This window comes from Castanea sativa, chromosome 4 (assembly GCF_040712315.1).
Source record: "Castanea sativa cultivar Marrone di Chiusa Pesio chromosome 4, ASM4071231v1".
Classification (NCBI taxonomy): domain Eukaryota; kingdom Viridiplantae; phylum Streptophyta; class Magnoliopsida; order Fagales; family Fagaceae; genus Castanea; species Castanea sativa.
In genome coordinates this window covers 2282652-2308101 of record NC_134016.1, presented here as the reverse complement: position 1 = coordinate 2308101, position 25450 = coordinate 2282652, and the positions used below count along the sequence as shown (strand labels likewise).

At 32.4% G+C, this 25450-nt stretch overlaps 2 protein-coding genes across 2 annotated transcripts; both read left to right on the top strand.

Annotated features, from left to right (window-relative positions):
* The first annotated feature begins 1781 nt into the window (after window positions 1-1781).
* Window positions 1782-6247, top strand: LOC142630565 (mogroside I-E synthase-like). The gene is made up of 2 exons (XM_075804573.1): window positions 1782-2414; window positions 5525-6247. Exons 1-2 carry the CDS (start codon window positions 1782-1784, stop codon window positions 6245-6247), a joined length of 1356 nt encoding a protein of 451 aa, XP_075660688.1.
* A 9545-nt stretch (window positions 6248-15792) lies between these two features.
* LOC142631809 (mogroside I-E synthase-like) lies at window positions 15793-18188 on the top strand. Its single transcript, XM_075806130.1, has 2 exons — window positions 15793-16454; window positions 17279-18188. The coding sequence occupies exons 1-2, from the start codon at window positions 15818-15820 to the stop codon at window positions 17995-17997; spliced, it is 1356 nt and encodes a 451-aa protein (XP_075662245.1). The 5' UTR covers window positions 15793-15817; the 3' UTR covers window positions 17998-18188.
* The last annotated feature ends 7262 nt before the right edge of the window (window positions 18189-25450 follow it).

Genomic DNA, 25450 nt, shown 5'->3' with positions numbered 1-25450 from the left:
TACTGGGATTCCTTTACTTGTAACCGCTTGTTTTGATAATAGTAGATTCTCGATAGTGGTGACCTTAAACTCACCTTGTGGGGTTTTGCCTCGGTGGTTTTCTCCATTCGTAAACAAATCACCTGTGTCAAATTTATTTTCCGCTGCATTTAACTTAGTTGGTGATTTGTTTGTGCTACTGCACTTATTGCATGTTAATTGACTTAATTAATTCACTTAACTAATTAATTGGTTAATTTACCATAAGAGGTCAATATATTCTAGGCCTATCAAACAAGATTATATCGTAAATTTAAGCTAACAAAAAAAAATATCAAAACTATCACAAATAAAATGGTGAAACGCTGCTTAAAGTTACACTGCATGTAGCACCTAATTTTTTTTTTTTTCTTTTGAGAAGAAATGTATTTTAATTTGTATTGGATAAATAATAATAGATATATGTTTTATTTATTCAAATTGATAAATTAGTATGAATTCGGATTAATTAGATTACTTTGGATTAAGATTAGATTTATTGGTAGTTTATAACGAGCTAGTATTTATCCTTATTTATTTGAAAGTTGTCTTGTATAAATTCATATGTTGACAATGAATAAATTAAGATCATTCGTGAATAATAGTGATATGTTTTATTTATTCAAATAAATTAGTATGGATTGAGAATAATTATATTACTTTGGATTTAGATTAGTTTTATTGATGGAGTATAAGGGGTTAGTATTATTTATCCTTATCTATTTAGAAGTTGTCTTGTATGAATTCATATGTTGAAAATGAATAAAGAACATTATTAATTTATTAAGTCACAAATTATTAGCTAGTCTAACTTGACTGTTTGGGAGTCCCGTATACTAATTCATTTATCAAAATTGGAAGTCTTAATTTTCTCGAAGTTTCAAAGTAACCATTAAAAAAAGCTGGACCATCACAAAGACCAATTAGGAGCTGAGGTCAGTAACTTGGCTTCTTTAACCCATGACAAATGTTCAAAGAAATGCAACAAATGCTCACTGCAATACCTGTTCATCTAGAGAAAATTGCAAGTAATTAAAATAGGTATCATGCAAAAAGCTCAAACAATTAAGGTGAGACAGGGAGATCTCCAGAAGCTCATGATCATGAGTTCTAGTTGTGTTGTTCTTTCGAAGGTAGCAAAAACTCAAGGGGAGGGTCTATCACTCTATCCATTTATGATTTCTTTATATATATTGTAGTTCCTCTCTCCTTAATTTGGACTTTCTAGAATAGCTGTTTTGCGTGTAAATGTAAACAAGGTTGCTTGCTTGGTGCATTTCTTTATAATACCAATTGGTTTCATAAACGAGGTTGTCTTATTATTATTTGTTTCTTTTATTAAAAAAAAGAAGAAAAACGAATAAGTCATAATCGAGGTTGTACTTCCAAAGACAAATTTCTGATACATAATTAAGAAGCCAATCATATGCTAAGTTGCCAAGCAGTTATTATACTCTAATTACTATAAAGTAATAACTAAAGATTTATAATTAATAAAATATGTTGAAAAAGACAAGGGAGCCACGTTGACTCTCAAATCTCAATGGAAACTTGTTTGGAATCACTTAGACAAACAAACAAACAATCTGCTGTGATGATATGTCCTTCACCTAACAGACAATCTATATGTCCTTCACCTAACATCAAGTAATTCGTCCAAGGTAACCACTGATGATATTGATACCTTGAATATGTACTTCAAAAGCAAATAGTCAACAATTTTTCCTCCAACTTCTTGAGAGCAGAGAGAGCATCAAAGAAAAATGGAGGGGGAAACTCATATCCTAGTGATTCCTTATCCCCTACAAGGTCACATAAATCCAATACTCCAATTCTCAAAGCGCCTAGCCTCAAAGGGTCCTAGAGTCACATTTGTCACTACCACATCTATTAACAAGTCTATACAAGCCCAAGCCAGCAGCTTTGTGAGCTTTGAGATCATCTCTGATGGCTCTGAGGAAGTCGAAAGGCTGGAAACCATAGATGAACATGTCCAGCGTTTCAAATCAAAGGTCTCAGAAAGCTTAGCAAAGCTCATCCAGAGACATAATAGCTCCAAATACCCTCCAAAGTTTCTTGTGTGTGATTCATTTATGCCATGGGCTTTAGACATTGCTCGACAACATGGCATAGATGGAGCTCCATTTTTCACTCAGTCATGTGTGGTTAATGCCATCTATTATCATGCACATCGAGGAGAAATTAAGATGCCCTTAGAAGAAGGGTCTTCAATATCATTGCCTTCGATGCCATCACTCGGGAGCAATGATCTGCCTTCGTTTCTTTTTGATACGGGCTTGTACGTAGCTCTTCAAAACCTTTTAGTGAATCAATTATCAAATTTCCAGGATGCGAATTGGCTCTTGTGCAACACTTTTGACAAGTTGGAAGCTGAGGTAGGTTCAATAATACATGCATGCTATAAATATAGATTTCTAGGACATGCAACAAAATTTTATAACATATATGTATAATTTACGAATTGATTACATTAAGAATAAGTTATGAAATATCAACTCGTACGTACACAGTGGTGACTTTGAATAAAACTCTTTTATCACTCTTTCAGTGTTATACTATATGAGACATCAATCACATTTTGTCACATTTTCTATTTTATTTTCTTCTAAAATATCCAATGCAAAAAAAGAAAAAGAAAAAGACATGACAATAGTTATATATTTCGATTAGAATAAGTATAAAATAGAACACTAAAAATGAAATAGTAGAATTAGACTTGATAAGATCCTAATGATGTCAATTAAATTACAACTTATAACCCATTAATCCTAAGGCTTGGACAATATATAGTGTGAAAATATTTTGTAATTAAGATCATCATATATTGAGAGAGAATTATTATTAAATATAGCATATGGATTAAATATAAATTATCTTTGAAGTGTATCCGCCGATTGACCAATATATACTATATATTCTCTATTAGAAATGAGCACACATGTCATATCACTTCTTTTTCCACATTTTTTTTTAAATTGGCAAAATTTCTTCTATCAAAATATTTCAATTTAGGCTAAATGCAAAAAGGCCCTTGTGGTATGGATCATTGCTAAAAACATCCTTTTTGTTACAAAATTGACATTTTAAATCCTTTTGTTATTTGACCCTCATGTTATACTAAGGTGACTTTTTTTGGACAAAAAATGACCACGTGAGTATCATATGAGCAAGATACGTACAAAATAACTAAATCTTACCTAACATATTTGCCCACTTGGTCATTTTTTGGCCAATAAAAATAACCGTAGTTTAAAAGAATGCTCAATTGTGTCCAGGACAAAATTTCCTCTAAAATGGTTTAGCGGAAAGTTCTTAAAAGCATTAAATGGCAACTAAAATGAGCACCCATATGAATTATTAGTAAGATGATTTACTTAATAGTCACGTGAGACTTTTTTAAAATGATTTAATGAATTATTTAATTTAATACACATGCATGTCCGTATGAACCACCACGTAATAGATTGTACAGGATTCCTTCACTTAATTTGGTGGAAAACTCTATCTTGTTTTAAACACCATAAAAAGTTTAGAAAGTAAATTTTGGTTAGGTTCTAAGATTTTAGGAACAAATGTATTATATTTTTAATTTGTATTATGTTGGCAAACCATAATCAAAACATAAAGTTTAGGTTTGGACTTGCTCAAAGTGTGTTTACTTGTAAAATTGGAATCGAGTTATGGCAGAATTTATTGGACGAAATCTACAAAGCTCGATCAATCGAAAACTAGGCTCAATCGATCGAATCACGTGCAGATTTATTTTTTTGCATAAATTCCAATTCAGCCCAAGCTCATTTGACGTATAAGGTTTTGTGTTTAACTCTAAGTATAAAAAGAAAAACCCTAGTTACATTTTAGAAGTCTTTTGAGAGTTGTGTGTTGAATCTTTTGTGAGATTTAGAGGTGTTTACCTTCATACACACACATAGAACTATCAAGATCAAGATTCACATCAAGAACTTGATGGTTGCTTCAATTGCTACATAAAGAATTTAAAGGAGATCTGAAACCTTTGAGTTGAGTTTCAAAGTCAAAAATAGGAGAACTTGTGGTTGCAGCAGATCAAGGAAAGAAGTAGTCTGTCGACTCGGCGCTGTCATGTGGTCGTAGTAGTAAGTTTTCTACTCTAGGTAGTAATAGGATATTAGTGGTCTAAATCTAGACTTAGACCACTAACATAGTGGATTTGTTTTTACCTTGAGGATAGTTATGTTAAATCCTCGCTAGGTTTTTTTACCAATTTGGTTTTCCTAGGTTATCATATCAGTGTTACTTATATTTTCGTATTATTTACATGATATGAATTAAATGTGTTAACCTAGAACTAAATAATTTATTTAAGTAATCACTTGGTTAAATATCTAGATTAAACAACTTATGTTAAGGGGTCTAAAAACGTACAATTTTCTAGAACAAAATGTATGTTTCGTAAGGACCCCTACCTTTTAATTTTAAATCAAGTCATTTATCATCCTATAAAATTTACATCTATTAATATTTTTCCTAAACAATTTTGTGTGCCCAGTAAATTTATACTTTATAATATCTATAAATATAACTTTCATGGACTCTTTGTTACCTCTCTCAAACTAATTGTTGTATTTAGAGAAAACAAAATTGTGCCTTTATTTCTAAGTAGGAATCATAACCTAACAATGTAAATTGGGGATAAGAAGATATCTTTGTGGAGATGACTTGAAGATGGGGGATGACACCTAATTTATTTAGTTTTTAAGAGGATAGAGATGGTTATTTTGTGGCGGTGCTGAAATATTACTTTTTAATTTTTGGTTAAAATTGTTGAGATTCAGATGACTTTGAATTCAAGTTAAAATTGAATTTAAGAGATAATTCTCATACCATGTTAGAATAATTATTAGAGTAGATAGAAAAATTAGATAGCAAAAGTGCATAGGAGGACAACATATACAATGAAATGCACTTCAGCAACTAAATCTTTATTGTCTTAAATTATGTGATACAATAACTTCATTGAGGGTAAGTACATTAGACTAAACCATGCATTACAAGTAGAATTATTTGCCTGCACTACAAGTAAGTTACAGTACATTGAATCTAATTAACTCAGAAACAACGATTTTAGATCATGGGCCTTTATAACTTGAACATTGTTAATATATTCAGGCTCTTCTTTTTCTTTTTCTTTTTTTAAATATGAATTTAAATAATTACACTACATGCATTTAAATAATATGAAAAGAGGAAGTGTCATTTGAGTTAGAACAGGCATTACCAAAAACAACATATACATTTCCTTTATAATTTTATATTGCGTCCTATTTATGGTACTGGTACTGGTACTGCTATCCTCTCCATCTTTAGTTAACATTTTTTTTTTTTTTATCATTGACCAAATATGGCATGTTATAGGAGTTTTTAATACTTCCTTTTCATCTTCTTTCATTTTTCTTTTCCATGGTTTTGTTAAACATATATGATTCTACTTTCTAAATTCCTTTAGGTAGTAAATTGGATGGCAAGTCGATGGACTATTACAACAGTTGGACCAACTATTCCATCAATGCACTTAGACAAGCGGTTGGAAGAGGACAAAGATTATGGTCTTAACCTATTCAAGCCTAATATGGACACTTGCATGGAGTGGCTAGACACAAAAGAAATTGGCTCAGTGGTTTATATATCATTTGGAAGCTTGGCAACCCATGGAGAAGAACAGATGGAGGAGATAACATGGGGACTAAAGAATAGCAATTGTCACTTCTTATGGGTAGTTAGAGAATCTGAAGTAAAAAAGCTTCCCATAAATTTTCAGCAAGAAACAACAGAGAAAGGATTAGTTGTGAGTTGGTGCCCCCAACTAGAAGTATTAGCTCACAAGGCAGTTGGATGCTTCATGACTCACTGTGGATGGAACTCGACGCTTGAGGCATTGAGTTTGGGAGTGCCAATGGTTGCAATGCCACAATGGTCAGATCAACCAACTAATGCAAAGTTCATTGTGGATGTGTGGAAGGTAGGAGTTAGGATTAAATTGACTGAAAAAGGCATTGCCACCAAGGAAGAAATAGAGCTATGCATAAAGGAAGTAATAGAGGGAGAGAGAGGGCAAATAATGAAGAGGAATGCATTGAGATGGAAAGAATGGGCTAAAGAGGCAATGGAAGAAGGTGGAAGTTCAGATAAAAATATAGAGGAATTTGTGGCAAAACTTGCACGCTCCTAATATTATTGTAAGCGAAAACACTTCATTCAAATAGTGGATAAGAAGAAATGCATGATTTCACTGTGATCTATTGCTATGCCACATGTATGCAGATCATCAATAAAAAGGGTATCATTTCATTATAAGAAATATATTGTCAATCTCAAATTCATGATCGTATCCAAATTAAATCACCTATTTAATAACTTTCAATTTGTATAGAGTCAAGTCATTGTTAATGTAGGATAACCCTATACAATCAAATTCAAGCATTTATTGAATAATGATTTTTTTTATACAAGATAGAAATTCTACTTTAGTCTAATCTAAGTGTATATATGTGTGAAACTTCCTCCTGAAAACTTAAACTCCGACCCTTGCCCCCACACCCCACTAGCACTGTTTTAATCACACACACAAAAAGGATCAATCTGTCCTTAATTGCACTTCGACCATTTTGATATGATTTAAGGGTTTGGGTCATCTAGAGGATCTTCACTTGATTATTAGTTTACTCCTAGTGCGGAAAAAAATGGAAATAGGATGTTTACACTTAGATGTAATTTATTTATTTATTGTTTATATTTTTCAAAAAAGTAATAAAAATTGAGTTATTATATATGGAAACATATAAAAAAATGAATAGTAAAATTTTCACTACATGGTAGAAAAAATTTCTGGTTTCTTTTTTATTTAATAATAATTTTTTGTAAGAAATCTTTGTTTTCAAATGGATGAAGTAATTTTAAATGAATTTCAAGTGATATTATTAAAAGACTAAAAGTAGTTCAATTAAGGAAAAAGTTAAAGGATGTCTTAAGAGAATTGGTTTAGCAAAATAATTTAGAAATTTTTATGAAAAAATAAAAAAAAATAGAATTATTTGTTTTGACAATTTTTTATATTTCTAATAAAACTTGTGTCAAAACTTTCCAAAAATAGTGTATTTACAATAGACCAGTCAAAACCTTGAATTTGATCAAATTCCACCCAGAATAATCTAAGATATGAAAGCTAAGGTCAATCACTTGGCTTTTTAAACCAACAACAAATATTTAAAGAAATGCAACAAATGCTCACTATAATACTTTCCCATCTTGCTCAAATTGCGAGTGATCAAAATAACGATCAAGCTAAAAGCTCAAACAATTAATGTGAGATAGGGAGATCCATCTAGATCGAGGACCATGATCAGTTCTAGCTGTATTGTTATTTTGAAGTTAGCGAAATTCAAGGGAGTACGGATTGAGATCTTGTGAAATAGTTAGGGCTATTGAAGAAGTTGAAATGTTGTGATTTTTTTTTTTTTTTTTTAATTTTGAAATTAAAAAGTTGAGATTGCACGGTGCCCTATATTGCACCTGGAAGGCCTATCTAGTATCCATATATGATTTTTATTTTATTTTTCTCATTGTTCCTCCCTAGGCTAAAATCAACCAATATAAGCAAGGTTGCTATCTTGGTACACTTCCTTCTTATCTCAATTGGTTTCATAAACGACGTTGTATTATTATATATTTTTTCTTTTATTAAAAAAAGAAGAAGGAGTAAGTCAAAAACGAGGTTGTACTTTCGAAGAGAAATTTCTGATACATAATTAAGAAGCCAGCCAGTTATTAGTTGTTAATTACTAGAGTATATACTAGTAATAAATAACAATAATCTTATTTTTATCACCTATTAACCTATACGGCTATACCTTTCGTATGTAAATAAAATAAAGACTCATTACCAAAAAAAAAAATAAATAAATAAAGACTTTTAAAGTTATAATTAGTAAAAGTGTAAACGCTTTTGTTATTGGGAGCCGGCCTGCTATTCTTGAGGTTGCATTTTATAGAATAAAATATTCTTAATTTTTTAGAGTAGAAAACGGTTTGACAATTGTTTTTTGTGTTTAAGAGTATGTTTGCATCAGTTTTAGCTTTTATCTTTTAGATTTTATGTACAGGGTCTGTTTGGATAGAACTTATTGCTGAAAATTGAAAACTGAAAATACTGTACAAAAATAATTTTTTAATGTGTAAAAATTACTGTTCATCCCAAAAATACTGTTCATTGGCCTAAAATCACTGTTTATGGCCAATGAACAGTGACAGATGCGCGTGGAAAAAAAAAAAAAAAAAAAAAACTGAACGTGGACGCAAGTTTTGCTATCCAAACGCCCTCACAGTATTTTAAAATTTCACTTTTTCTTGTTTTTTTTTTTTTTTTAAATACAAGTATACTTTAACACATTTTTAGCAAAAAAATTTCAGCAAAAAACTAGATAATCTGTTTCCAAACAAATGCTTATGCTCCGTTTGTTTCAATGGAAAACCTTGTGCAAAGATAGCTTTTCTTGTTTTCCTTGTTTTCCAGTGTTTGGTAGCATAAAAAAAATATGAGTCAAAGGAAAACTATCTTTGGTCAACATAAAAAATATGGCTTATTTTTGGAGATTGTTTTCCATTAAATTTTTTTGGAAAACAACTTTATCTCACAGCAAGCTAAATAAGGAAAGTTAGGAGGTTGTTTTTCAACTCATTTAAAGTTGGTACCAAACATTGGAAAATGAGATAGTTTTATAGAAAATGCTATTTAGAAAATAACTCATTTTCTAGAAAACATCATTGTTGAAACAAACAGAGCGTTAGTATAGTTGCTAAAACTCTTCTTCTTCTTTTTTTCATCACAAGACTATAATGCCCTTTTAAGTCAGATTTTTCATCATTCCTAAAAAATATAAAAAGTTAGATTTTTCATTTACCCACCTCACCCAATTTTAGCTTTTATCCTTTTGTATTTTGTTTCCCTCCATTCTCCTCATTCTGTCATTCATAACCGATCTAGCCTACTGGGTGAACCTTCTCCTCCTATCAACAAAAATTATTTGAAAGTTTCTAATCCAATGTGATTTTTTTTTTTTTTTGGGTATGTAAAATAGAAATATTTCAGCTATGATATAGCTTAAGTTTTACATAAAATTCAAATATTTGGATGGAATGAATTTAATTGTTTTTGAAAAAAAAAAAAAAAAACTATCAATGCAACTAAATATTTGAATTTAATTGCCGTAGTAACCTTAGATGGTCACTTAGTAAAAGATCCTTTGTCTTATGTAGACTATCTTTAAAGTGTTTCCCTCTCCCATACTTATAGGCAAGGGACTTTGTTATCACTGGAATTACTTTTGTGCCTATCAATAACAACTTACTGCTTACAATTTGAGAAATTATACGATATTTATGGAGGATCACATCAGCAATGCCTAATGGTCCTCCACTACAATAATATATTGCCTTGTGACTAGTTTGAATGAGTCATTATCCTAATCATGCCCTCCAAAATTAATTTAAAACAAGAATATTGGTAGTTCCTATCTTTGGTGCTAACAATATCTCTATGGAAAAATAATTCAGAACAACCACCCAACAATCTAAGCAATCTCATGCCCCTACGACCTATCCACAACTACCTAAAATTAAATTGAAACAAATATTGATTTCAAAATAAAAATGTCAACTTTAAACTTCAATATATGTAATCTCATGCCTCTATCATCAAGTTGAAATACCAAACATTAAACTGTAATATCTTTAGCTCTCTGCGTTGGGATGCAGAAGTAATATTGAGAACATCGATTGCAGCACTAATGAAACTAATTCCAATTAGATAAAGGAAAATACTAACAAATGTCCTTAGAGTAATGGTTAACAATCCATTTAAAGAAAATTTTTATCTAAAAAAAAAAATTAATGTTTTAATAGTTTTTTTTCATTTCCCATAAAAGTAGTGTAAAAAAATTTTTAAAATAAATTGTTAATCATTATCTTAAAGTCACTCGTTAGCATGAACCCTCAGATAAATACCTATTTCAACAAATTCCACGTGAACACATTATTAGCTTTTTCATATATTTTAGTTAAAGCAAATTTAGGCTTTGGGCTCCACAATGCTCTTTAAAACCCCTGCCTGGTATTTTTCCTCTATTCAAGCAAAAGAACCCCTAACGGTAAGAAAATCCAAGCCAAAAGGCCTTGCAAAACCTATTCTAGATTTAGTTGCAAGCGTTTGGGGACGAGGAGAATGACATGGTGTTGGGGGCAAAAATAACAGCATGCTGTTGCGGGTGTTCGAATTCACCATCACCACAAAGCTCACCATCCTAATGGTGCCTGAGTAGGACAGAGGATTGTCGTTGATGTGCTGTTGATGTTGGAATTGAGATGTTTTATTATTATTTTATTTTATATATTTTCTATTCGAAAGGGTGTGATTAGGATAATGAATCACTTAAATGGCACATATGGCATTATATTACTAGAGTGGAGGACTAGCCACGGCTGATGTAATCCTCCGTAAAGATTAAATAATTTTTTTTATAATTTATTGTAAAAATATTGTGAACATATTATTTTACATAATAAAGAAGAAAAATTTTACGTCTATACTATTTTCACAACAAATTTTAAAGAGTAATTTGTTATTAATTTTTTTTTAACTTATAATTAAAAGTTTTTAATTTAAAATTTGGCATTTATCAAAAAGTAAATACATTAATTGATAACGAAGTGATAGTATGCTTTACACAAGAAAAAAAGAATTAAAAAAAAAAAAAGGAATATCCTCTGTTTAACTGTTTTAGTGGTTCATTTTTTAACACTTGTCCACGTAAACTCAAAAGGCCAAATGGTTTTTGAATTGTTTCGCCTTGGAGTTCTTTTTAGTTTTTCTATCTTTTAATAAAATAATAATAAAATAAATAAATAATCAGTCTTCTTCTTCATAAAAATAAAAAAAATTAAAAATAAAAAAACATCGTGTTTTTTCTATTCAATTGGCGTGTCAAAATTTTTTTTTTTTATATAGCTCCAAAAAGATTGACTCAGTCTTGGATAAAAGTTAACTTAGCTGTCGAAAAAAGTAGGATATAATTAATAGTAGCTCTTTCTTCTAGGGACTAGCTTTATATTTTTTAAAGGAAATGTTAAGACACCGTACTTGTTGAAGAATAATTTATTGTAGAATCTACTTAATACAAAATTAGTATAAATTAATGCAAATAATATTAAAATAATAAGTGAAACTCAAAAAATTAATTTTATTGGCTCTATACCTTATAAAGTTAGTGAAAACCTGACATTAAAGCAAAATAATTTGACATAAAATCTTTTCTTAACAGACATCTTACAGTGTCTATGGACTCTGTATACACTACCTTTTTTTTTTTAATAGGAATATGGGGTAATTTTAATTGTGCACATGGGGTGATGGAAAGTTTTATTGAACATGGGGTAGTTTGATGGAACATGGGGTTGGGGTAGGTTTTTTTATTTTTTAATTTTTGTCGTTTTATGGTTTTAATTATTTTTGAAGGTAAGAAATATTAAAATTAATTCTCTGAATCTTTCTTAATATATTGAGATTAAATTTTTTTAAACGGGTGGCACTAAAACCATAGTAAAATACAAAAATATGTTAAATAAAACAAGTGAGCCACGTTTACTCTCCAATCACAATGGAAACTACAAATTAGAAATTACTAGAGACATACAAAAAAACGATCTGCTGTGTCACTAATATTATAGGTCCAAGGTTACCACTGATGACATTGAATATATATATATACAACTCTTCAAACGCAAATTGTCAAAAAAAAGGAAATGGTATGTTTATACTTTGATGTAATTTATTTAATTATTTATTGTTTATGTTTCTCAAAGAAGTAATAAAAATTGAGTTATTATGGAAACATGTAAAAAATGAATAGTCAAATTTTCACTACGTGGTGTTTCTCAAAAAAAAAAAATTCACTACATGGTAGGAAAATTCTGGTTTCTTTTTTATTAATAATAATTTTGGTATGAAAACTTTATTTACAAATGGATCAGAAGTAATTTTAAATGAATTTCAAGTAATATTATTAAAAGGATTAAAAGTAGTTAAATTAAGGAAAAAGTTAAAGGACGTCCTAAAGGTATTGGCTTAGCAAATATTTTTAGAAGTATTTTATGAGAAAAAAAATTAATGAATTATATAATAACTAAGGCATATGTAATACTTGTCGACCACATTATATATTTTTAAATTCTTTTTTAGAAACACTTGTCACCCCTAACTAATTAATAACAAAGGTATAGGTAATACTTGTCTTGTCCAATTCTTAAGTAAGTGTATTGAATGAACCGACGTAAGCTAAATGAAGCAAGATGGACCAAATTGGATAGAATGAACTCAGTTGGACCGAATGAACCAAAATAGACCCAATGGACCGATTCGGACCAAATGGCTTGAAAAAGACCTAACACCTAATTGACTAAAGTGGACTAAATAAACCAAATAGACTGAATTGGACAAAAACTGTGCAACGCACGATACCACTACTAGTTATAAATAAATTAAATTTATAATCTTGAAAATATTATTTAAATAATAACATTCTAAAGAAATTATAATTTCCCATAAAATAGAGAGAAAACATTAGGAAGATATTAATTACCTTGCATGGATGAATCTAGCACTTTTAATGAATAGATGAATCTACTTTACCCATCACTAAAATTTTGAATAGATGAATCTCACTTTTAATGAATAGATGAATCTAGCACATTCCAAAGATATTACCTGACAAATTGAATGCCTACTTTCCTAAAAAGAAATTATTATGCACTACGACATTTTAGTTCTTGATTGTTAATCACTTCTCTTCTCCAATCCAACTTCTTGAGAGTGTTGAGCATTAGAAGAAAATGGAGTAGAAAATTCATATCCTGGTGATTCCTTATCCCGCACAAGGTCACATAAACCTAATGCTACAATTCTCCAAGCGCCTAGCCTCAAAGGGTCCTAGAGTAACATTTATCGCTAGCTAGCAGTAGTATTAAAAAAGTCTATACAAATTTGAGACCATCTCTGATGGCTCCGTGGAAGTCAAAAATTTGGAAACCATAGACGAAAAATTCAAGAGTTTCAAGTCAAAAGTCTCACAAAAATTGGCAAAGCGATCATTGAGAGATTTAATAGCTCCAAATACCCTCCAAAATTATGCCATGGGCTTTAAACTAAGCTCGACAACTTAGCTTGGATGGAGCTCTATTTTTCAATTTGTCGTTTTTGGTTAATGCTATCTATTATCATGCACATCAAGGAGCAATTCAAATTTCCTTAGAAGAAAGGTATTCAATATCATTGCCCTCGATGCCATCTCTAGCTAGGGAGCAATGATCTGCCTTCGTTTGTTCATGATACAGGCTTATATGCAGCCATGGTAAAGCTTGTTGATCGATTCTCAAAATTCCAGGATGCGAATTGGCTCTTGTGCGACACTTTCAACAAGTTGGAAGAGGAGATAGGTGTAAATGAAGAAAAGAAAGAAAAGCTGAAGAAGAGATAAAGAGAGGCCATTCGGCCATTGGCTGTGAAATCCCAAAGAGTAAGAGGATAGTGTGCAGGCAGCAGTCTTTGAAGAGCTGAGAAAGAGAGAGAGAGAGGTATACCTGGTGAGAAAAAGAGTGAAAAAAGTAAAAATGTGAACTTACGTTTGGCTTGAGTATTGTAATCGTTATTTTATAAAGTAAAATAATTTAGAGTTTGTCCTGTGATTTTTTCCTCTATGAAAAAAAGGTTTTTCACTTAAATTTATGTGTTATTATTTGGTTGTACTCCTCTTTTCTTGTTAATATTTATTATTATTTATCTATAATTTTCCTAACATTCTCCTCTCGCTAAAATATATAGCAAGTGACAAAAGAATTTCACAAACTGATACACACACACACACATATATATATATATTAAAAAAAGAAAAAATACAGAAAAAAATTCTCCATTTCTCTATGTGATAAAAGAAAAAAAAATCTTAGTCTAGCTCTTCTTGAACCTGGGGATTTTGGATCTATCAATTATTTATACATATTCTAACCCATAATATAGGATTTTATTCTAAATTGAGGGTTATTTTATGTGATAGAAATCATATTTTAGCCTAATCAAAATGTTTATATGTGTGAAACTCCTTCCTAAAAACTTGAACTCCGACTCTTAAACCCTACCCTACAAGAAGTGACCATCACGCTAAAAACGTGGTGATATTTAGGGTTTAAATATAGAATAGAAACATAATTACAAAAATTATTAATAAACATTTATTTAGATTGTGTTTGTGTAAGAAATGCTAAATATAAAATTTGATAATTATTAATATGTACTTATTATAATTTTATTTTGTAGATATTAATAATAACATTATTAATAAATATTTACCATACTAAGTAATTGTTATTTAATATTCTCAAAAAAAAATTAATAGCTATTTATTATGATACTTATTAATATAATTATGGTAATTATTAATTATTATTAATAAATAATTATTATGATTGTGTTTGTATATTAATCTATTTATTTTATTAATTGAAGAAAATATGATATAACAATATTGTATAATTGAAAGTTTAAATATAGAATAGAAACTCAATTAGAAAAAAGATTTATATGAATTACAATATTGATTTATTGGGGTGTCCGAGGACCCAAAAAAAAAGAGACAGGATGTCATGCACCAAATTATTTATAAAAGCATATCTGACCCGAGGAGTTGGTCTACCCGATAAAAGGATGGGGGAGAGACTTAGTATCTTATGAGCGTCTAACTAGGAGGAACGAAGTTGTAGAAGAGGATCAGTACGGTGGGAGGAAGCTTCCTGAAAGGGTATACCTTCCACCTCTGCATTGAATGTTCTGTAACAATCTTATTAGCTGCATTAATTAGAAAATGGCTCCTAAACAGTGTTTTCACAACTAGTAACCCCTTTTACCACTTCAGCAGAACTCTAATGGGGCAAGTATCCAGAAGGGAGCTATGGGGAATACAGGTAAAAGGCTAGGATGTCAAAAATGAGGATATATAAGAGGAATGAAGCTCTATAGCAAATGGGGATTTTTTTTGGAGAAAGAAAGAGAAAGAAATAGTAAAGTGAATAGTGCATAGCTTGATAAAAACCAAAGTAAGACATTTATAAGAACTCTTCTTTGAAATCGACCAAGGAGAACGTTTTTCTATCAATAACTATTTGGTTTGTTCTTCCTTATCTAAGAACCACTTCACTGGCCTTAGGCTTAACTTGCAACTATACCATAATTGTCTTCCCACCTCTATGCAAAACAATTCTATTGTTTGAGTTTGGGCTAAGTGCAAGGCACTACTATTCTAAGTGGGATTGGAGTGCAAAATCTAGTCCTTACAAATTTCATAATGTGTAATTTTTTTTTTTTTAAGATAAATAATGTGTAAAATTGAATAGCCTTTATATAAATAAATGTGCGGCCTAAGATGGCAAATGCGACAAGGGAGCCACGTTCAATGGACAATGGAGACCTGTTTCACATGGCTTTGTATTGCACAGAAAATAATATGCCGTGTTAAAGAAATACGCCGTTAACGTAATCATCACGTAAACTCTCCCAAGTAGAACAATGACGACATTGAATGCGTAATTCCTCATAAGAAACAAATATGTATTACGACACTTCGTCTCTTATATAATCAAAGAATTTTTCTTATTCATCCTCCAAATTCTTGAGAGCAGAGAAAGAGAGCATTAGAAGAAAATGGAGAGTGAAACTCATATCCTACTACTTCCTTACCCCGTACAAGGTCACATAAACCCAATGCTCCAATTCTCAAAGCGCCTAGCCTCAAAGGGTCTTAGAGTCACATTAATTACTACAACCTCTGTTAGAAATTCCATTCAAGCCAATGCCAGCAGCTCTATCAACTTTGAGACCATCTCTGATGGCTCTGAAGAGGTCCAAACTGTGGAAACCACTTATCAAACACTCGAGCGTTTCAAGTCGAAAGTCTCACAGAGCTTAGCAAAGCTCATTGAGAGACAAAATAGCTCCAAATACCCACCAAAATTTGTTGTGTATGACTCATTTCTGACATGGGCTTTGGACGTAGCTCGACAACATGGCCTAGATGGAGCTCCATTTTTCACTCAGCCATGCATGGTTAATGCCATCTATTATCATGCATATCAAGGAGCAATTCAGATGCCCTTAGAAGAAGGGTCTTCGATATCGTTACCGTCGATGCCGTCACTAGGGATCAATGATATGCCTTCGTTTCTTCATGATACGGGGCTGTACCCAGATGTGTTAAAGCTTGTGGTGAATCAGTTCTCAAATTTACAGGATGTGAATTGGCTCTTGTGCAACACTTTCGACAATTTGGAAGATGAGGTAGGTTTAATAGTCCATGAATAGATGATAGTTATATGATATAAAATAGATGTCTAGGACATGCACTAAAATCTTATTCCATATATATATATATATATCGATCAACTCTTACTCTGTGGATTATATTAAGAAATAGTAATAATGTTTCTTTCCTCTTAGAGGGATTTTTCCAAGATTTTTTTTTTTTTTTTTAAAGAAATCTTTGTCCTAGTTAAATTATCATAAAATTTTAATACTTAATTCTGTAGAACAATATGCATGTTTTATTAAAGCTCTTTGTGTTTAACCCTTTAATGTCAAATCAAGTCATTTATCATCCTATAAAAACGACTTCCATTAATATTAGAAAAAAAAAAATTATGGTTTGCTAAACAGCAAAAATAATTATGGTTTGATAAATGACTACATTTTTTTTTTGAATTATGTGTTACAATGACTTCATTGAGAGTATGTATAGAAGACAAAAACTTATATTAATTCTAGGGTTACTTTACTTGCATTACAGTTAGTATTAGAATTATTTTGAATCTAATACTTGAAACTCAGAAAATTATTATTATATTCACACTTTTTTATTATGCATGAATTTTTTAATTAATGCCAAAATTGCATGCATTCCATTAAAATAAAAAGAGAAAGTATCCTTAAAAAGAAAATAGAAGGAAGTATATTTGAGTTAAAGCAAATGTTATAGAAAACAACTCATACATTTCCTTTACCTATATCGAAAAATTTATATTACATTTTGATCATTCTTCTTTATCTTTTTTGTTTTTTCTTGGTTCTTTTACACACACATGCTTCTACTTTCCAAATTCTTTTAGGTAGTAAATTGGATGGCAAGCCACTGGCCTATCAAAACAATTGGACCAACTATTCCATCAATATATTTAGACAAGCAATTGGAGGATGACAAAGAGTATGGTCTCAACTTGTTCAAGCCTAATATGGACACCTGCATGAAGTGGCTAAACACAAAAGAAGTTGGCTCTGTGGTTTATACATCATTTGGAAGCTTGGCAGCCCTAGGAGAAAAACAGATGGAGGAGATAACATGGGGACTAAAGAATAGCAATTGTAACTTCTTATGGGTAGTTAGAGAATCTGAAGTAAAAAAACTTCCCAAAAAGTTTTTACATGAAACAACAGAGAAGGGATTAGTTGTGAGTTGGTGCCCTCAACTAGAAGTATTAGATCACAAGGCAATCGGGTGTTTCATGACTCATTGTGGATGGAATTCGACGCTTGAGGCATTAAGTTTGGGAGTGCCAATGGTTGCAATGCCACAATGGACAGATCAACCAACGAATGCAAAGTTTATTGTGGATGTGTGGAAGGTAGGGGTTAGGATTAAATTGAATGAAAAAGGCATTGCTACCAAAGAAGAAATAGAGCTATGCATAAGGGAAGTAATTGAGGGAAAGAGATGGAAAGAGATGAAGAGGAATTCATTGAAATGGAAAAAATTGGCTAAAGAGGCAATGGATAAAGGTGGAAGTTCAGATAAGAATATAGATGAATTTGTGGCAAAACTTGCACATTCTTAATTTTAGTGTAGACAGTAATTGAACCCCAAATATTTTAATTTCAATTTTAATGTAAGCGAAAACTCTTTATTCAAATAATGGTTAGGAAGAAATGTATGATTTCAGTTTAATCTCTTGCTATGAAGCCACATGTATACGATCATCAATATAGAAGAGTGTACCATTTCATTATAAAAACTATATTGCCAATCTCCAATCATCATCGTATCTAAATTAAATCATCTATTTAATAACTTTTATATTGAAGCAAGTAATTATTCATGTCACAAAAAAAAAAAAAATTATTAACGTAGGATAAAACTATGCAAGCATGTCAATATAGTAAGATCACGGATTGACCAATTAGATTCAAGCAGTTATTGAATAATGATTCTAGCATTGTTTGACTCACACACACAAGAAGGATCAATTTGTCCTTAATTGCACTATAACTGTTTTGATATGGATTTTAGGGTTTCGGGTTGTCTACAGGATCTTCACTTACACCAGATTACTATATTATCCCTAGTGCCACTACAAAAGCTAAAAAAGTTGAAGAAAATGAAAATGGGATGTTTAGGGCCCGTTTGATACGTATGTTAAAAGAACAGTTTTCAGTTTTTTTTAAAAATACGTGTGAATAAAAAAGTGTATGAAAATACATGTAATGTTATTTAAAAACTAAAAACATGTGTTTAAGTTGAAGTACCAAACATGCCCTTACACTTTAACGTAATAAATTTATTTATTTTTTATATATTTCAAAGAAGTAATAAAAATTGAGTTATTATGGAAACACAGTGGCAGCTCTAGGAATTTTTCTCAGAGTATTTCTTAAGAAATATAAATTACACAATCTAATAATTTGTTATATTGTTATTGTATTAATTATAAAATTATTAATTATTGTTTAGTCTAACATAATTTAATTTGTTTGTCTTTTATAATATATTGGTTAATTAAATTATTGTTTATTAGTTGCACTAGCACACATCCCATGTACATTTACTTCCCCCAATTCAAATATCTCACCCAGCTTCATGTGCCCATCCACCCCACCCCACTCAACAAACAAGCCTCATGTCCCCAATAAAAAATTTTCAATTTCAGCTAAATAAGATATTTTCAAATAAATTCTTAATAAACCGTCAACAAGATTGAACAGAGAAATAAATGCACATACAGAGGAAAAAAGAATTATTGTTGCACTATGTACACGACACAACACCACAATTCAGTAACTTTATTATATCTCAACTCCCAATTAATTTCAAAGTTTTAAAAAACTCAATTTTTACTTTAAAAAAAGGCACTAACAGACAAACATAACTATTTACCATTAAAAAAACTGCTATTCATATAAGCACAAAAAGACCCAAAAAAAAAAAAAAGACAAAATAGCACAACACGTGGGAGGATATCAGCCACCATTACACACTTCTACTATCTTCTTTAAGTCATTGTTCAAGTCTCTTAAAAAGAGAAAGAACTCTCTCTCTCTCTCTGTGTGTTTTTTGTATTGGACAGTTTAAGGGTTTTTTTTTTTTTTTTGTTTTGGTGCTCGTTGCTCACTTGCTCATGAGAGAGAGAGAGATATACCAGATCTAGTGAGTTTGGGCTGCTGCCTCTCTCTTCACTGCTTTACTCCAACCATCAGCTGCTGAGTCTCTTGGTTAGGCTTAGGGTTTTATTTGTTTGTTTGTGGTTTTTTTTTTTTTTAATCTTTGATGGAATGATAGATTATTTTTGTTTTAAAATTTTGAAAGGCCGGGCTATTTGTTTTTGATAAAATTTGGTTGATTGGGTTAAAGTTTCTTTAGCTTTACTATTTTGTGATTTATGTTGTTGTGCTAAATTTTCGTTTATAGATTAGATCCATAAATTCTTTTTATGGCCTTTTAAAGTGCCAATAATATTGTTGGGCTTTTTTGTGGACTTGCTCTGTTACAATTTTTTTTTTTTTAGTTTTTAGTTCAAAATTTTTTTTGGGGTTTTTTTTTTTTTTTTTTGAAAGTAGAACAAAATTTTTTTTATTATTTGAGGGTGTTCTTAATTTTTCTTGAGGGTGTTCCTAAGTTTCTTTTTTTTTTTAAAGGTGAAACAAATAAATTTTTTTAATTATTATTATTTTTTTTTCAGTTCCAGGTTGTTCTTAGGAACACCCTGAGCTTAACGTGGCTTCGCTACTGTGGAAACATATAAAAAATGACTAGTCAATTTTTCACTACATGAAAGAAGTCTTTACTGATCTATTTTTTATTTAATAATAATTTTTGGTAAGAAAACTTGGATTACTTTCAAATGGATTGCAACTAATTTTAAATGAATATCTAGTAATATTATTAAATGGACTAAAAGGAGTTTAAATTAGAGGGACAATTGCCAAAAAATTAAAACAGATAAGATAAATAATTGGAATTACGGTGACAAAAATTAATGCATGCTAGGTCATCGGCTCATTGCCCACATTTTGTGAAAGCAGTTGGTCGACAAATAATGTAAAGAAAGGTGTATGAAGGTTGCAGTGACACTGGTGTCAACGAAAGAGAAGAATAGCATCATGGTTGAAGAGGAGAAAAAATACCCCCGTGTCCATCGTATAGTAACAGAAGAGAAAGACGTCATCATCCATTAAGCCAGCCAGTGGAAGCTCCAAGAATATTTGTTAAGGTGGTCATTGAGAGAATTTGAATATTTCAACATTACCAAAAAAAAAAAAAACACAAAAAAACATGAAGTATTACAACTTTTTTCTACTAATAAAGAGAATAAGAAAAAATTGATTGAAGTTAGATAAAGTGAAAATTGAGAATGCTGAGATGAGAGTGACAAAGTAAAAGATTGAAATGATAATAGAAAAGTGAAAGAAAAATTGATGATATTTGCTAAAATTATGTGCTAAGCCGCTAAGGGGAGCAAAATTATTATGACTGCAAAGCCAAAAGGAGCATAATTGCCATACTGCCAAGGAAAACTCATGAACTACTATATTTTTCTGAGTCCTTTTTTCAAGTAAAAATGAAATTAGAAATTATTTTTATGTAATAGGTTGAAAGAGTTAAAAAATTGAATGACTATTTTTATTTTTCTTTTTGAATAGATTTTTTGTTGATAATTTGTTAACTTGTTTTTGTTTGGTATAGTCTTTATTTTTGGGTTATTTTTGTTGTTATATGGACTTTTATTTTTAACTTAAGGGTTCTTTTGGGTTTAAGGGGCCATGAATTATGTTTGTGCGGACAAAATTATTTTTGGAGTAATGTCACATATACAATAAGGTTAAAACAAATCTTATGCAATGATTTGTCATTAGTGGGTTAAAAATTGATGTCAATATTAAGCCAAAATTAGAATTAGTAACTGCTTTCTTCTTATTACATAAGGTTCATAATGAAATTATTGTAAAAATATTGTTAATGTAGCACCACTCTTGTTTTTATTAAATTGAAATTCTTATAATTTTTTTTTATTGATACAAGATAGAATTCTACTCTAGCATAATCTAAACGTATATGTGTATGAAGCTCCCTTCTAGAGACTTGAACCCCGGCCCTTGCCCCCCCACCCTACACCATACACCCCACAAGCACTTATACTTGTGGAGTAACCATCGCACCAAGGGTATGCGATGGTTATAATTTTCAAGTTAGGGTGGTTAATATTTTTATTAGGGTGGTCCAAATAAGTTAATTTAGTGTGTGTGTGTGTGTGTGTGTGTGTGTGTGTGTGTGTGTGTGTATTACAAGTATATATAAAAGTATTAATGACGAATCAACAAGCAAAAGACCATTAAATCTATAATGCCTCTGCATTCATTACCAATGGATCCATAATCATAAAGAGAGACATTTACTCCCATTATGAGGAGCAAACACCTATAAAAAGGCACAAAGAATCATAGCAAAGGCAGGCAACACTTACGCAACATATGTACAACAACTCTCTAGTCAAATGGTGATTTCTTTGTATAATTGAGTTTTGATCTTACTGACCAGCTCCTTAGAGGCTCCTTATCACACACCACACCGCTGTATTCCAAGCCTACTTACACAACATATGTACAACAACTCTCTAGCCAAATAGCGACTTCTCTATATAATTGAGCTTTGATCTTACTGACCAGCTCGTCAGAGGCTCCTTGGTTCACACTATACCAATGTATTCCCTACTTATTCCTTTTTACATGATTCCATAGCCACTGACTTGACTTTGTCCATCTGTACTAACAAAAAATTCAACTGACGATTTTTTGGCATCATTAATGGCCAACCTTAATTATGCTATAGTTTACAACAAAGCAATAGTTTATACATATCATTGTTGTTGTTTTCTTTTAACATGAAAGATCTTCTATCTAATAACTGAAATTGCTCTAATTAATGTTGTTGCTGGGGAAACACTAAAGAAGTTGAATACAACATACCTACTCGGAAGGGAATCATTACGCGGGTCTTTTGGCCAAAGAATGATATTCTAGTAGTGATAATTTTGCTTTGTATTTGCAACCCCCTTCCTGCATTTTGTACCAGTTATTAGCTGATGCTTAGGATGTAGCATAACTTAGACTTTGTGTTCCTTAGTTTTTTTTTTTTTTTTTAATTCAAACTCTTTTTCACCATAATAATTGTAGGGTCATTGGGCTCAGGAATATGTGTGGGGTGGCTCAAGAGTATTCTTTGGGCTAAAGGCCTAATCCGAGGACACTGAATGATCCAAGGATGTATGAATGTCAACTCATAAAGCAAATACTAAAATAGTAAAAAGGTAATACCTAAACAAGTATGTCCAAAAAGATGGTCCAAGGAGGATAATGTTCTCGGCTATTTAAGCCGAGGTTGGGAAAAGGCTGATTAACATTTACAGGCAATATTACATAAAATTTTATAGGAAAGGGTAAATGTGGTACGTGTAGAGGATAGGAGAAAGGGCGGTGGAATGTCTAAAATAAAGTTGCTACCACCGCCCCCGCATTGAATGTTCAACAACTGCTTACTTGGCCGCATTAATGGGGAAGTGATGCCTGAGCATCAAAAATTGGGCCTTACGCCTGCCACCAGAGACTGGATGGGTGGTGGATGGGACAAGTATCTAAACCAGCAATCTAATCCTGACGTGGAGGATGAAAATGAGAAGAAGGAGGGCATATAAAAGGAAGAAGGGACCTTCAGCAAAGGGAATTGAGGGAAATAGAGAAAAAACACTATATATTACACTGTCCATAACTATATCCTATCTTGAGTCGAAATAATAGAAATCATCCTCGGCTGGTGTCCGAGGAAAGGATTCTTTCTTGTAAACAGTTCCTTGAGTGTATCATTGTGATCAAAGCCCAACATTTTTATTATCTAGCGTCACTAGAATCTAGATTTCAAGCCCACTCTCTACAAATTATACTGTAAAAGGCCTTTCAGGCCCACCCCCTTTCATCTGTGGGTTCGGGCTCAAATTATGTCCTTACAATTGGCACCGTCTATGGGAAATCTTGTATTCTAGGAGGTATAGCATTATGGTTGGCTCAGGTCCACATCGTGCAGAGTCTTTGGGGTCCCAACGTGAGGATCACTCCTTACATTCTAAGAAGGATAGGGACTGAGAAGGTAGTGTGTATACAATGCACACTAGTAAGAGTCGTTCACGAAGTGAAAGTAGACTTCCCCACGAGGAAAGTACTAAAGCCATGCAGAAGGAGATTGACCACTTAAAGAAGAAGTTACGCCGCGAAAGACGAAGGCAAACTCCCTCCTTTTCAGATCCTTCTTCTGAAGGCTCTAGGGATGGTAGTTATAGGCCAAGGTCAAGAACTCCCCCGGATGAATCTTTCTCCTATGAGGAAGACAATATGCATGGGCGTAAGGGTAAAAATTCCTTTACTAGGGGCTTGGGGAATGATGCTATGGGTAGGGCATTACATCAAATCTCCAAGTCATTCTTCACACGCAGGGTGGAAGAAGGGAAGCTTCCTCGACGCTTCACACAGCCAGCTTTCACCATTTACAATGGTCGAATAAATCCTGTGGAGCATGTGAGTCATTTCAATCAGAGGATGGTGGTGCATTCTAAGAATGAAACTTTGGTGTGCAAAGTCTTCCCCTCCAGCCTAGGACCTGTGGCGATGAGGTGGTTTGATGGCTTGAAGGCAGGTTCTATTAATTCTTTCGGGGAACTTACTAGGGCATTTGGTTCTCGTTTCATTACATGCAGTAGAGTTCCTCGGCCCTTGGATTTCTTATTATCCATGGCCATAAGAGAAGGAGAAACCTTGAAGACATACTTAGACAGATACTAGGAGATGTTCAATGAGATTGATGGGGACTTCAATGATGTGGCGATAAGGACCTTCAAGGTCGACCTACCTACAGAGCACGACTTGAGGAAATCTTTGACCAAAAAGCCTATAAGAAGTGTATGTCAGCTCATGGATCGCATTGATGAATACAAAAGGGTTGAGGAAGATCAACAATAAGGGAAGGGAAAGGCGAAGGTTATCCCTCATGAGAGGAGAGATTTTAGGTCGAACAAATACAACAACAGCAGCAGGCCCCGAAGAGATTTTGCGGGGCAAACTGGTCCTACCACTTCTCAGGTGGTTAATACCGTCTTTAAAGAACCAGTGCACCAACTTTTGGAGAAAATAAGGAATGAACCATACTTCAAATGGCCCAATAAGATGGCGGAGGACCCTATAAGGCGCAATCAGAACCTTCAGTGCCAGTGTCACCAGGAGAGGGGTCATACCACCGAGGACCGTCGGACTCTGTGGAACCATCTGGAGCAGTTGGTTAATAAGGGAAGGTTAAAGCAATTCTTATATCGGCCAAATGGGCAAGGGAACCACTCGGGGGCGGTAAATCAGGGCAACACTTCATCAAGGCCTCCTTTAGGTATGATCAATGTTATTTTTGCTGCACCTGGAAGAACTAGCTCTCATCCCTCCAGGGCGATGTCTATGGCTTAGACGCTAGCCGAGCATTCTAGCCATGAGCCGAAGAGGATTAAAGGGAGTATCCTACCATTCTTAGGTTTCTCAAAAGAGGACAAGATCGGGACTATCCAACCACATGATGATGCTTTGGTGGTTACGTTGAGGATATGGGGCTACGATGTGAGAAGGGTGATGGTTGATCAGGGCAGTGGTGTAGATATCATGTACCCTGACTTGTTCAAAGGGCTAAAATTAAGGCTTGAAGATCTAGTGGCTTATGATTTGCCATTAATAAGCTTTAAGGGGAAGGCTATCATACTAAAAGGGCAAATTAGATTGCCTATGCAATCAGGCCAGAAGTGGTAAACATGGATTTCATTGTGATGATGCCTATTCTCCCTACACAGCCATTGTAGCAAGACCTTGGTTGCATGCTCTGGGTGTCGTGTCCTCAACTCTACATGTCAAAGTCAAATTTCCATCTAAGGATCAGATTGAAAAGCTGCTGGGAAGCCAATCTGTGGCTAGACAATGCATGGCGACTGCAATTCT